Source organism: Paramormyrops kingsleyae, chromosome 10 (genome assembly GCF_048594095.1).
Source record: "Paramormyrops kingsleyae isolate MSU_618 chromosome 10, PKINGS_0.4, whole genome shotgun sequence".
Lineage (NCBI taxonomy): Eukaryota > Metazoa > Chordata > Actinopteri > Osteoglossiformes > Mormyridae > Paramormyrops > Paramormyrops kingsleyae.
The window spans coordinates 10,606,360-10,621,199 of NC_132806.1; the positions used below are offsets into that span (position 1 = coordinate 10,606,360).

General features: G+C 47.7%; 1 protein-coding gene across 1 annotated transcript; it reads right to left on the reverse strand.

Annotated features, from left to right (window-relative positions):
* zdhhc9 (zDHHC palmitoyltransferase 9) lies at positions 1-14,023 on the reverse strand. The gene is made up of 9 exons (XM_072717299.1): positions 12,603-14,023; positions 6,828-6,988; positions 5,502-5,660; positions 4,130-4,267; positions 3,439-3,487; positions 3,034-3,136; positions 2,261-2,364; positions 1,765-1,855; positions 1-1,487 (listed from the first exon to the last, which is right to left on the reverse strand). Exons 1-9 carry the CDS (start codon positions 12,767-12,769, stop codon positions 1,320-1,322), a joined length of 1,140 nt encoding a protein of 379 aa, XP_072573400.1. The 5' UTR covers positions 12,770-14,023; the 3' UTR covers positions 1-1,319.
* Between the last annotated feature and the right edge of the window lie 817 nt (positions 14,024-14,840).

A 14,840-nucleotide genomic window follows, 5' to 3' on the forward strand; every position in this document is an offset into this window, starting at 1 on the left:
TTACGACAAGTCTGGTTTAATTAACATACACCACTCATTCATGTAAAAAGTCAAGCAATTAAAAGAAAACACAATCACAATGGTCTTACAAAGAAAAGCAAATATAAATAGGATTTAAACAGACTCTATATCATGTACTGAGTTTATGACAGTTCTATTGTCATTGTAATCCAAGCCTTCTCATCTTAGTAACCAGCTTCTGCAAACAAACATGACAATCCAGGCCTAGATCACCTGGCTCATGCTCCTCTTGGCGCAATCCAACTATGCAGATAAACACTGTCAATGTTTACCTGCAGCTTCATTCATTTAGGTTTCAGACAAAAGGGTCCCAATGGGTGTGTCAATGTGAGCAATCAGCACCCTTTCAGGGAGACTGGGAGAGACTGCTGGAAGGCAGATACTGGGTGACAGATGAGGGGGACAAGGCCTTAGGTCAGTGAGTTCAAACTGGAAATCTGATGCCAAGATTTACAGCCAGACGTCGACCAGGAGGAAGCATCATCTAGAAGCATTTCAACATTTACTTCCCCAGTTTAATCTTTTACAATCACGTAATCTTCCTCTTTGTAACTCCTTCCCTTCGTTGTTTAGAAAAGGGCAGGTTTCCATAGATCTGCTTTTATTATGAACATAATAATCCACCTTGCAGGTGGCGTTATTTCATGCATTTCACGTGTGTGGAAATCACATTTTTTTCTGAGGCACAGTTTCTTTGGCCTGCCCTGCTCCACCTGGCCCGTGGTGCCGGTAACCCTGGACACAGACGCGGGTGGGTGCGGCTCTGTGCGGGAAGCATTAGGGGGCGCCGCAGCGACGTGGAGGAGACCGCCGAGACGCCAGATGGCCGACGGAAGTGGGCGATGGCACTATGAGGTGGGGGCTCCCTCCGCCCTCCAGTCTCCTGCCGAGATGCGCAGAGACGGCCGGGTAATTGCCGTGGGGGGGTTGTCGGGCCTTTTCCAGCCGCCGACGGTGTGCTTATAAGTGACCAAAACCCAACACGACAGAACTGTGCGTAGAAAATTGACAAAAACGTGGCAGCCCCAGAACAGGTCTCACATAGCCGTCTGCCATGAAGGAATCCGCTGTGCTCCGTCTCTGTTTTTTGTAAATTTTCATGCAAGGCTCTAGCAGATGGAAACCCGGGTGAGTCACCCTCCTCCTCCGGCACACGCTGCCTGGAGCGGCACGTGGGGTCATGCGGCCGCTCGCGCTCTGCTGCGGCGGACCCCCGGCACACCCTCAGCGGCGCCTTTCGCAGACAAGTTCATCAGAGATTCTCCAATCCCTCCCGCCCTGCCCATCGCTAGGCCTGCCTACTGGGGGGATTGGGGGTCAGGCCTGGGCCCTGCGCTGGTGTCCAGTGGCGGGAGTGGAGTGTCCTGAGGAAGGTGGGGCTTCTCCTCTTCCTCAGGGGCGGCAGCCAGTTTGGTCTTAGTGTCGTCTGGAGTGTGCTCATTGGGGATGAGGGGGGCTGTGGTTCTCTGGAGAAGAGACAAAGCACAGCAGACTGAAGGGGGCAGGAATGAGCTGTGGATCTGATTGGGAGGGGGGAGTCTCCTGGAAAACCCCCCTCCCCTGTCCATCCCATGCTATTATTAGACATAACTAGGGAACCTACCCCCCTGCCCCCCCCCACCACCTGGCTCACATGGCACGGAACATGTGTCTCCATGACCTTTGTGCTGCTGCTGTTTGGTTCCGTCTGGACCCAGTGATGAGACCACACCCAGATCACATCAAACCTGACAAGGTGCTTACAGTGGTCTGTGGCGGGGGGGCGCTCTTGGCTTCTGGCTCCTGGGGAACAGCAGGTGTTTCCTCTGTCATCACCCCCCTCCGGTCCAGCACACTGCAGACGGCGAGACCACAAGCAGGTCAGGGTCACAGAGTGTGAGAGGGACAGACAGGGGACTGAGGTCAGTGACAGACATGGACAGGGGTCAAAAAGAGCAAAGACTCATGGGCACAAGAGGGGAAGCAACATCAAAGAGAGAGGAAGTGACACGCGGGGGGTGTGGTGGGGGGGGTACCCGGGGTAGGCAGGGCTGCATAAGGGACGAGGGGGGGCGGGTTTCGGGGTGGGTACCCGGGGTAGGCAGGGCCGCATAAGGGACGAGGGGGGGCGGGTTTCGGGGTGGGTACCTGGGATAGGCAGGGCTGCATAAGGGACGAGGGGGGGCGGGTTTCGGGGTGGGTACCTGGGATAGGCAGGGCTGTATAAGGGACGAGGGGGGGCGGGTTTCGGGGTGGGTACCTGGGATAGGCAGGGCCGCACAGAACCTCACAGCAGTTCTTGATGACGTTTCTGTGGCTGTATGGGTTCTGTACTCGATTCTTCCCCGTCCAGGAGCCTTTAATCTGTACAAAAAGGACAAATAATACAAAAGAAACAGATATTCAGCCAATAGGAATAGATCCAGGTTCCAGCTATGTGCTTCTTTTTTAAATGTCTTTCCCTCTTGATCATAAACGAGCTACAAAAACATCAGGCGCATCTGGAGGGTTGTGCAGGTTGTGGTTTGGGTGGCTGTTAGTCACATGGCAGACAGGACCACAGACAGCGAGCTGGAAGTGTCAGAGGGATATGGAAGGACCCGGCATGCACGGGCGTCTTTGGAGATGCCGGACGGGGCACCCCTCCAACCCCCCATTACATCGGCCTGCACTCAGCAGAGCTGCACATGCCAGGTGGGGGTGGGCACGTTTATTATCGGCGTCATCTGAGATGGGCACAGAAGCACCTCGGTCAATCTGCTGGTGCCTGTTTCTCAAATTTTTTGTGCATTGGGTTAAAATAGAGAAGAACCATAAATAGATGAATCTTTGCAGCCAAATCCTGGAAGGCAGCAATTTGCTCCAGGACATAAATAACACCCAGCACTGTCAGGACCTGCGTCTTTACAGAAACTCAAGAAGGCAAGGTCAGCCTGAGCAGAGGGGACACAGCTTATCGATCCAGCTGCATGGTCACCCCCCCTCCCCCAAACACAGCCTTGTGCCTTACAGTGAAGGGATCAGGATACTCACATCCTCGTTGGTGGTCTGGTTGAGGGTTATCAGGTAGGTGTGGAAGCCAGTCAAACCCACTACTGACCATAATGTGAAGAAGCAGATCAACACCTCCAGCACAGTAGAGGGCAGTCAAGGCAGTTACAACAGAAAAGAGGCACAAAGCACAGTTCTGTCTTTAATATTGAGTGAGACAAATAGGCAGATAAAATCTAAAGTCTTAATCTACTTTCCATATATATCCCCAAAAATACATTTTCTATTGTTTAACCATCTGCTTATATAGCTATAAAAATCAAATTAATTTCTGAAATCATCTATCTTAATCAGAAAATTAAACCAGCGACCCTTAAGGCGGTCATGGCAAATTGTCATGGAAACATCCTTCTCCCTTTTAGTTTGCCTCAGTTAATCACAGGATATGTCCCGGGCGTCTCCTTGATGGTCGTCACAAAATCAGACTCCAGCGACCCTGTGGAGATGATGAGGGCAGGCTGAGGACATACATACTGACAAACGTGGTCACACAGGAACACGGACGTCCCTCACATGCCGAAAAACGCTCACACCAGCCCCAAACCCCCACCACCTACACAGGCCTCACATTCCTGACCTTATAAAATAATGGATGAAATGCAGGCAGCTGAGACCTTTACAGGAAAACCCCAGACTTGTGTGGCTTGTCATGGTAGAAGAGCTTCAGCAGACCAGCAGCAGATATAATGCTACCCACCTCTGAGCCACTACACCGCTTCCTGATTGAATTCAGCTATTAGATTGCACCTGGTACCCAATGGATCATTACTAGACATCATTACTCCTTATTTCTGGCTTTCTGGATGAGGATCTTGACGCCTAAGTTTATCACTCTGAATTTCTTCACAAAAGGTAAAATCATTTCTTCAAGGGTACAGCACCGACATCCCCCAAGAGCTGGTCTATCGGCATTCTCATCACCAAGTCACAGAAAAGTCTCATCACCGTTCCCACACAAATCAATCAACCGTTACTCCATTTATCTCCAAGCCAACTGCTCTTATCCCTAAATCAGGAGCCAATCAATCCGGTCTGCCCCCACAACTATACACATCACAGGATCCCCCCGCAAACTCACGCAGGACCACGTGGACGATGTCGAAGGTGAAGATGTAGACGGTGAGCAGGGAGAGCGACAGCGTGAAGAGGTAGAAGTAGCGATAGTTCCTCTTGCCCACGCAGTTGCCCACCCAGGGGCAGTGGTGGTCAAAGCGATCTGGAACACATACAGAGTCATTCAATAACTGCACAGAGCTGTGAGGAGCAGCAAGACTTGGGCCAAAGCATCAATTCAGGAAGAACCTGAAATAGACCAAAACCAGAACTGGGCCAGAACCAAAACCTAGAAAGGGGCCAAACACAGAGACACAGAAAGCCATTTCCCAGCATTCTTCATACATGGAGACATGCGGCTCTCCTGGGCCATCTCAGCGCTCCTCTACCAACGAATCAAGTAAGTCCATTTAATGTCATTTCACACACCTGAAATGAAATTATATTTCTATGGAGCAATATACAGCCAGAACAAGGAACAGCTGAGAACAAACACCAAACAATAAGTACTGAGGGGGTAAATATGTAAAGAATAAAGAATTAAATAAAACAAAACAAACAATCTAGTTAATTAATCAATTTGATTGATTGATTACAATGAAAATAGAATTTTAAAAACAGTACACAATGCATAACAATTACAGTGCAAATAATACAAGTTGAAAGATGCAACACAATGTAGCCGTTGGTGCGGCAGCTGACAAACATGCTTTGCTGCTAATGCGATTCACTGCTGCAAATCAGAAACAGCGCAGTTTGCAGACATGATGCAGACTCTGAACCTGAGCAGGCTGAAGGTGCAACCCAGACATGGAAGCTAAGCAGATGCAAACTCTTGCATTCAATGCGACGTGAGCATGTGAAAGGCAGCGCCGCATTGTGCAATGCACCTGCCCTGGTGTCACTCACATATTCATATTTTGGGAGAAAAGCAGGCTGGTGATCAAAGGCTGTTCTGAATCGACGCCTCATAAGGTGATGAAGTCTCACGTCCATCAGACCAATGCGCAGCTGCGCACAAAGCACACTATTGTTTCACTGCAGGTAAAAGCGCATTCCATTGGCGTAATATGCGGTCGGTTTTCATTCTGTCAGCATGCAGAGTTAGGAGATCAGCTTCATCTCATGCCAGCAAGAACACCACAACAGAGCGAACTTTGTGTAACAACCTGATTAAAAAAACGTGCATCTGAAAGGCAACTTTTTCTGGACTTTTAATAAAAATATTAGAAATGTAAGGAACATCTTTAGAAAAAAAAATCTGTTCAGACAGATCTGAAATTGCAGCAGTTGGGATCATGTGATCAGGAGTAAGTTATAGCTGCCAATCACGGCTTTGTGGGCAGTGACCAGTGCAGGGGGGCAGAGCTGAGCATGCTCACAGGAGCCACACTCACCCACGCAGTTGTCGCAAATGCTGCAGTGCGAGGCTCGGGGAGGCCGGAAGATCTTGCAGGTGTAGCAGTACTTCAGCTTCACAATCTGGTTGTTGATCTGGACATTCCTGATGCGAGGGGGGGGGCGCTGCCCCGCCGGGACGCTCCCAATGGCTGCCTCTGTAGAGCAAAGCCCATTGGAGACATGTCAGGAAAGGGTGTCACCCCTCACTCGTGCTGGGAAGTGGGGGTGGGGCAAGTTGGTCCTAGAGGTGGACAGTTCCGGTCCAGAGAGTACAAATCCAGACCAAGATTTTCTTTCAACCAGCCAGTTGAGTACTCTGTGAGTGTGACTCTTTATACTCAACTGGTTGGTTGAAACAAAATCTTGGTCTGGATTTGTACTTTCTGGACTGGACCTTTCCACCTCTGTTTGGTCCCCTGGCCAACCCAGCAGATTATCTCAGTGTTCTATTTGCTTAGTGACCATTCCTACTCAGGGCAACCTGAGTAGCTGACAGAACCCACCCTGTCTTTTAAAGCACAAGCTTTACCAGGCCTGGGAATATTTTGGCCTGTCTGGATACGCTCTACGGCTATAAAAAAGAAAAAAAACAGGCCAACTGAAATCAAACAACCACACCCTTCTAATCTAAAGACGACCTTTCGAAGCCAACATCAAGCGTCACGCACACAGACGGAACAGATCCTCGTCCTGTTTTGCCTGCACTTTGGAAGCCTTGCAGGCAATATTCACACAACAGAGTATATTTGCCATTTACTGAAAAGGACTTTCTTGTTAACTTTGTTTATTTTGACACCGTTTTAACAGGCATTGTATGCAATGGCGGAAATGGTCGAAACATGACCTCACTCCAGGCTCCTTATTACCACCGTCAGCACAAACTTCTCAGCTGACAGGTAAAAATACACAAACGGCAATAAAACCAAGTTATAATGTACAGGGGCAAATATTCCAACTGTGCACCGGAGGTCAGAGCTCCAATTCTCCCAGTTATGAATAACCTGTCAATATTTAAATGTTTTATCTTCGACATTCTTCCTGGGGGTGTTGTGAGGCTCAGCGGGTTAGTCTTCTCTGCCTCTGAATGGAAAGGTGACGTCATTGTTGAGCAAGGGCCTTAAACATTAGACCAACAACTGAAGCACTAGGTGGAGTTTCTGAATGCTTCATGGGCACAGTGAACAGGTTTGGGGGGGGGGGGGGGAATAGCTCAACATGAAGCAGCTGTGTGGAAAGCAGGGTGATGGTTTTGGTGCGTCTGCTTCACATCAGGGTCCTGCTAACAAAAAGAAACCCTGGGGGGGGGAGGGGCGCTAACTCACCGATCTCCATCTCTATAAATGCAGCCTCATCCGGCAACGCCCGCGGCAGCACCCCAGGGTCACTGAAACTGGTCCTCAGCAGCACGGCCATGACGAACAGGAAGAGCACGACTGCAAACACCGGGATGGCCGGGGACAGGTGCACCCCGAGGTACGGGCACCTGTAAGGGACAAACAGTGCCAAGGCGGTCTCACTACAAAGGTTACCATTACTTCAGCAAAGATGAGGTATCATGAAAGGGATATTGCAGCAGAGCGGTTAGTTTATCGAACACTGGACTGGACAGCCGCTCACCCAGCCATCAGGAGGGGCTGTGCTGTGAGACCTCGGAGAAACACTTCAGTGTTTCATAATACTGGGTACCGTACAACATTACTTACATCATTGTTTATAAAATCAGAAAAGGCTCTAAATTCATGTAAAGGGCATAAAAAAACCAACTTGTTACACTAGTATTTGTAGGAATAGTCATTACTAATCAGAATCATCAATCTTCCGTCACCGCAGCAAACAAACTCGACATGAAAACAGCGCATCTGTCAGTTCAGCTGGATCAGTGACATTCCAGGGAAACATTTTTCTGCCACACTGTTATTCTCACTCACTTCAAAGTTTGCTGGATCACTCACGCTGGGAAGGAGCCAAAGATCAGGCAAGGCTCAAGGGCAGGAATGGTGTGGGGGGGGGGGGGGGGGAGCTACGAAATACACTGCATAAGGAACCAAAGTTCACTTCTTTTAGATCTAGTGCGCATTTCAGGCTGATAAGTCAGCAGATCTACAGGGCACACGCCCGTCAGCTGCAGGACCAGGCCCGCCTCTGCTGCTATACAAATCAGCACAGACAAATCAGTAACTTTCCACAGTTCTGTATCCCAAGCTCATCAAAATTTTCAGAAGAGATCGATCTGAGGGCAAGCAGTCGATGCACGGGGCAGACAGTGCAAACCAGATCCCTGTCCGACTCGTTGGGATCAGTGACACAAACACGCTGGCCTGATGACCAAAACGACCTGTGTGTGCATCCTCATCATCAAACCCTCACTATCACTTCCGTGTCAGGCTCAGAACTTTTCCAGATTTTTCAGTGCATTGTCCATCTCTTTGCATTGAGCTCTCGGTATGTTTGCATTCTGGTCTACTTCTGCTAACATCCTGTCACCATATTGTGTTGAGTCTCAAGGCGGCTGTACAACAAAGCCTGTCAGGGAATGAATGAGGCACAAAGGTGATTAAGAAGCACTAAATCTGATGTTCGGGGATTCTAGCTCCCCCACCCCCCTGCCCCCTGGGAGGTGGAGGACAAGCAAAACCTTTAAATGCGCCTGAGAGGTCCATCCCGGCTGTTCGTTACACCATTATTATTTATGCTCCCCAGCTCCACCTATTCTGTTCAGCCCCTCCTTGCCTCACTCTACCCCCTATTAGCATCTGCAAGGCACACCCATCAAACACCTCACAGAGACACACAAACCCACAAGTGACGATGAAGGGCCATGGTGACAAGCCAGAGTCCTTACAGAGGACCACGGCCCACCGTGACGGACTAGGCCACAGCTGGGCCACGAGCTGTTTCCTTCGTAAAAAACCCAGAATGCCCTCGTTAGAAGAACCTGCCGCAGTAAGTTGTCCAGATCAGAACCACACCTGTTTTTACAAACTATAAATCCACAAATTATCATTTGCTAAGCTACTTTGAGACCCACTAATGCTGTGGTAGAACAGACAACCCCAGGCCATCATTCTGAACACAAGGACGACTTCTTTTATCTTATTTTCATGTCATTCTTTTCAATTTTCCTACAGAATTACAGCGGTAAACAGTGTGATCCCAGAGGATCGTCCATGGCAACGTTCACGTCAAACGCCAACGAGGACGCCAACCCTCGCTTCAGCTGACTGTATCAGTTTCCCTAAATTGCCGGTTTCTGGGTGACTTGCAGGCCATCGAAAAAGAAGGATGATGGATGACAAGCTCTTTTGGTGTTCTGTTGAAAAAAAAAAAATGTACCAGAGATGGTGACTTTGATCTAGCCTCCATTTTTCGATTTGGTTCTGGCACAGAAATTATATAAAGACGGCAACGCCCTTTGGCTGCCCAGACTGTCCGTGATCTATAGGATCGTACGGTGCTGTGGATGAGGCAGACACGTTAAATAAACCAGACAGGCTTGCTGTAAAAAAAACGTCCGATGTGATCTGCATGTCCATCAGTATGACTACAACCCTTGAAGGTAGAGTACCATGTTTAAAACACTGACGAGACGAGAGCCTCAACATCAATAGCCTAACTGTTACAGAGGGACGTCATACCACATGTTTAGAATGTTGACTAACAGGGTAATGATAAAGATTAGCCGCAGTTCTGGAAAAGTTTGCATACAGCAGCCGTAATCTAGCATCAGCTGTGTATACCCCGGAGCTTCCTCTTTGGGACTAAACCACATTCACAGATTCTCCTGCCAAAGGGCCCAATCAGCCATTAGCCTAGCCAGGCTACATCCAATACGGTTTGTCCAAGCTGATTAATTTCTTACGCACAAAATCTGCAAAGTAAATAACAGATGTGACCTTTGTACAGTTTAGAGAAGCACTATGGACTCTGCACCCAAATGACATGATGGCGAAGTAGCATAATCTGCAAAACTAACATCTTGAGGCAGATGTTGGTGAAACAATCACTCGTACCCAACCCCCCCATCACTTTAGCCTCTGGTCAAAAGTCTTTACCAAAAGTCACAAATCTCCAGTTACCATGTCAGACAGCCAAAGTCCTTTTTCTTCCATGAAAAGGGAAGACAAGACACCTCAAGGACTCATTTGTCTCATCTGTTTATGGGCCGACTTTGTCAAGGCCTTCTGCAAATGAAGGACTACAATGTCACTGATATCATATGGCTGCAAATCAATTAGGCTCATTGCTAAGGGAAAAATAACCCCAGTGCTTAACCTAATAATACATGTGATTCAATTTTAGGTGTGGAAAATGCAACAGGATGGAGCCCGGAGAGACAGAGGGGAAGAAGAAAGAGAAAATGGAACACCTCGAAGTACGTCAAGAGCCTCAGCCACACCAATGAATGTTTTTCTGGTCCAGTCGCATAACCTTTGGGGCCCAGAAAAGAATGGAAAAGCTTAAGGGTGATGGGTTTCCTCCTGGGGGAGCCCAGAGCGATCCATCAGCCCCACTGTGCCACGGGAAGTCAGCCTGCGAAGTAGCTATGCGTGTAATGCAGGAAAAAACGTATTTAAGCAGGAATGCCTGGACAGGCTCCATGCTGCTCTGTAAGGACGCAAGACGGTGCCAGCTGAATCGGGTCTGGGTCCCAAACGCCAACGTACACTGTAAATGGGTTGAACACCAGGCACAACGCTCTTTATTTACCCGGTACCTAATGTACCGTTCTGAAATTTATCATCGTTAAATTATAACTTGCTGTAAAAATAATAAAATGAAGTTGCTCTAGATATAGACATCTGGTAAACCAGACTAAACAAAAATGTAAAGAAGCTCAACGAGGCAGCCAGCAAATGTACAAGTTATTTTTATTGCATATTTCCTGCATAGTTTTGTGTTTATTTACAGTTTCTCCAAACAAAATGTCTCTGAACGCCCTGACAGCATGAGTCCCGCCCTGCCGCGTAACAAACACGCAATACGATGGCCGCCGATAAGACGACTGCCCACTTATTCTTAAGCTGGCTCCAGTGGGCTCTCAGAAGTACACTGCCCCCCCCCCCCCGGCTCTCTGCAGTCCATGGCGTCTCGCCGATCAGAAGATGGAAGGCGAAGACGTCCAGCAATTCCTTAGAGAATCCATAATGAAGAATCTCAGAGTGAATCAGCATCTCTTGACCATTCTGAACCAGCTGGGTGTCGACACAACCTGCTCATGAGACTCTTCTGGCTAAGGGTCCTGGATTCCATGTTATGCTCCCCAATAAATGCCGTCCTCAGCCAGTGACATGTTAACATCTCCCTACAACTGGTTTTCAGGCTCAAAATTCAATGCCAGCCATTCATCACTTGCAGAAATTTCTATTTCTGGCTAGAGCTCCATCACGGGAGAAACCATCTGCATGCAGATATCCAGGCTAAAGATGGACAATCTTTCAGATTGTTCACAAACAAGTCCTGAGCTCCACTCCATTAGTGGAGTTCCCGATGGCCTCACGACTCCCTCGCGTTTCATTCCACCAGCCAGAAGCCAAATCAAAACAGGCTGGACTTGCCTCTGTAATGCAGAGGTTTAAATTACGCCTGTTGCTGCTGGTTCAGTTTCCATGTCAATAGTCCCCCTTTGAGGGATAATTATGGACGACTGTAACATGAATACGGCACTAATGACCGTCTAGTTACTAAGCTTTGCTGAGGTCTCTCCTAACCCCTGTAAATGTAATACCAAGGGCTGGCCAATGCGACTGACAGACGGACGGATGGATGGCCAAACAGACAGAGAAAATTCTGCAAAATGACTAAACCATCTTTTACGCATCGTACAATATAATTTACTCTATCCACAATATATATTTTCAAATACAGTATCATGCAACTTCTGATGAAAATTAGTTCCCTCTGCTTGCGTGGTGAGGTTTTCAACTTATGCTTCATAATGCCAAACCGCCAATAAACAGAAATCTAATATGACAAAAGTGTCCTACCCTACAAATATTGTCCATGTGGTGCCTTTTGTGAACATCTCAACCAAAACCCTTGGTCCCAGACCCTAGGTGGCTGCCTATGTCCCTTACAGGACTGACTGGTCCTGGCTGAAAGAAGTTAATACTGGAGGGATATTAAACTATCACCTGAAATTTTCAGAAGCTCATGTCATACTAGTTTGGAAGATAATTCAATGGATCAACGACACAATGTGTGGCTGAACTGCTCCATCCTGGGCAAGGTGATGGCAACTGAGACACTGGTTCCTCTATAGTGTGGGTGCTGCTGTGATAAGGCATCTATCCTCTAGACCACTGGCTCGCAAACATCTCCTCAGGCAACTTAATTCCAGTTCACCCAGCTCAGCAAATCACGGCCATGAATGTGAGCTCAAATGCTTAATCAAACAGCCTTGAGTGGGGATCTTCAGGAAGAGATCTGGCAACCACAGCTCCAGGAGGTATCCAGCTGCTCCAGGCACAGCCCGTAAGGTGACACCATTGTCTCCAGCAAAAGAGGGGGCTTTCTATGCCTGAGAGGGATGATCATCCCACGGAGAGCCTGTGGAGACCACTTTGATTGGATCTATTTCCTGAGGCCAATCTCAGCATCAGATAAAGGAATCTATTAACCACACGAAAAATATTAGCAAAACTCACAGGGCTTTAATTCACTATTGAATTATTAAAATTGAGTTATTAAAAACGTCCAGAAACTATCAGTGATCGTTTTAAGGGATACCAACATGATTTTAAAAATACTACTACTACTTACAAAATAAAAAGAGAGCATACAACTGAAATAAGGTGAATAATTTATGCCACAGCTTCTAAGTTATTCGCAAAACATTGCTACAAATAGTTAAGTCTTGTGGGCATTGAATGGTCCAAGGACTTGTCGAACGCGGTCCAAATTAAAATAACTGCAGTGTTTCATAAAACATCAACACCAAAACACGGACAAAGGCGAGATCAGGGGACCGTACAAGACGGGACTACTGGTGGGAGCACGCCCAGGCTCTCACACAAAGATGATCAGCGATCCCCATTTTTATTTACAGTCTATCACTGCGTGACGGGCGCACTGGCAGCGAAGTGCGCGCTTCTACTTACTCGAAAGCAAAGAAGAGGGAGCAGGTGCCGATGATGAGGAACAGGGTCAGGTAAAAGACGCCCTTCTGCCGGGCCATCATCACACGTCCATCGCAGCAGAAAGTGTTCTTCCCCGGCAGCTTCTCCCATTTTCGGGTCACCTTCTTTGGCACCATCACTGCCGACATATTGATGTCTGGGACTGTCGCGGAATAAAACACAAGAAAAAAAAATGCCGAAAACTTCACAGTTGAGTAGTTTTCTTAAATTTCACAGGTATCTGTGTCCCAGGTCGGCGCGGAGTTCTCCTCCTTCGCAATCGGTGCAGACAGTATCATCGCAATGAGGAGAAATAACCGACATTTTCCCCAAGTATGCCAGTTTTAGGAAGATTTTGGTTTGCAATATCTGTGCGTCTTTCTTGTACCAGGGCGGTATGATTAGCTGATCATCTTTGGTAAAGCGACATTAAGGGTAAAAAGAAATAGTTGTCCCGGTTCAGTTGTTTCATCCGTCGGTTCCGGATTCGACTAAATAATTTAAGCCCATTTTTCCTGAATAAACCAAATTTTTATGTTTTCCAAACAGCATCACAATACGACTAAATGCTCATAAATCCAGGATATAAAGAAAATCCAAACGTTAAATAAAATACCACTTCTTATATGCCATATGTTATACATCCAAATGTTTCGCTGATCGGTCCGATATTTCGGGGGAAATCCCGACTTGAAGCTCGTCCTACAGAAGCGAGCCGCGCGTGTTCGGGCTGCCGGGTGGCCGGCGTCCGCTGCTCAGCCGCTTGTTCCTGCTTCGGCCGGCGGCCGGGCGTCAGCTACAGGAGTCCGGAAAATTGCGTCAAAGTGAGGGGACTTGCGCTTCCCAGGAGCGACGGCAGACTGTCCGGTCTGAGGGAGCAGGAAACACGCCTTAAGCCCCAAACATCTCTGCCTAAAGAGGCGGCGCCTGCTGCAGTGAGCAAGAACAATGGATATCCATAACTGACACTGAAACACCCTCGCTGAAGTCACATTTACAAACAAAACAATGCTAATTTCATTCCTTATAAATCCACTGACAAATCACACTGTACTAAGAGAAAATTTAAAGGCGTAGTTGACGCCAGAATTTACACACGATCGATTTAATCCTGAACTATTTTCTAAGCAGCGAGAAAATGTGGGCTGATAATTTATTAAAGTCTGGTAAGTGTGGGGTAGGCCTATCCGTGAAGCCATAAAGGTGAGACGTGGGACGAGTGGATCCTATGAAATGAATGACAAGTTATTATACTGTGTTATGGACAGGTGCAGGATTCCAGGAACTGCCTTTCATATGATACGCATCATATAAGAGTCTGGGCTGTATAGTGCTTTACTGACCTCAGTGCTCCGCTTCTGTGAAAAACAAGATTACCCATTTGTCCTGTCTCTGAAAATTAATAATTTAACAAACAGCCATTAGGAGATAAGAGCCCAAGCGTGCCCCCCCCGCCCCCCATATATTGCTAAGCGTGTGTATTTATTCCTGCTCGATCTCTGCCATATCAGAGTGAGTCGCCCGTAATCTCGGTTGGGTACTTATTCCACCCAAAATACCCACGACATGACTTTACAAGGGCGGCGACCCCCCGTCCCCAATTTCCAAACCCACCTACCCGCCCCACTATGTGAATGATACATAATAAATAAGCAAGACTGGATAATTCATCTGCGGTGATATAACCAAGGCGTCATATATGAGGAAGGGAGGGAAGAAAAACAACTCATCAGCAAAAATATTTCCTGTTAGGACATCGGTTCAGTCGAAGAGGCTGTAAACACATTTGTTCCCGGGGGTAGTTCTTCCTTATCTGCCGCCGTTTGTTGCATTTAAATCCACGCCGGAGGGGCATTGGTAATAAATTACTTGTACGAGCTTGCCAAACCTGAGTTTTAAAGCCGAAGGTCTGCTGCTCCCCCCAGAATTTCTGTTTAATTGCAAGTTAGATGTTACAGAGATTAAATCAAGGATTTATGGTTATATGTTTACAGGCGCGGACTGGGCATCGGGAAGTTGCGGAATTTCTCCCCTGGGCCGGTCTTGTGAGGGCCGGGCCTTTCTTCCACAGCCAGCTGCATGGTAGCCTATATATAGACAACCAATTGTTGGCGACTGGTAAAATATTCCAGGGACCAGGGGTGGCAAATATATTAAGCCCCACCCACTCATCCGGAAGCTACAAATCCAAACCAAGATTTTGTTTCTATACCAGCCAGC

Bases quoted from the DNA above. Each gene is read 5' to 3' on its own strand.
- zdhhc9 (XM_072717299.1), bottom strand. From the start codon at position 12,769: ATGTCGGCAGTGATGGTGCCAAAGAAGGTGACCCGAAAATGGGAGAAG. The intron at 3,488-4,129 runs GTGAGTTTGCGG...TCATCTCCACAG, and splicing joins CATCGTCCACGTGGTCCTGC to GGTCGCTGGAGTCTGATTTT. The intron at 3,137-3,438 runs ATATCCTGTGAT...ACTGCCCTCTAC, and splicing joins ATCAAGGAGACGCCCGGGAC to TGTGCTGGAGGTGTTGATCT.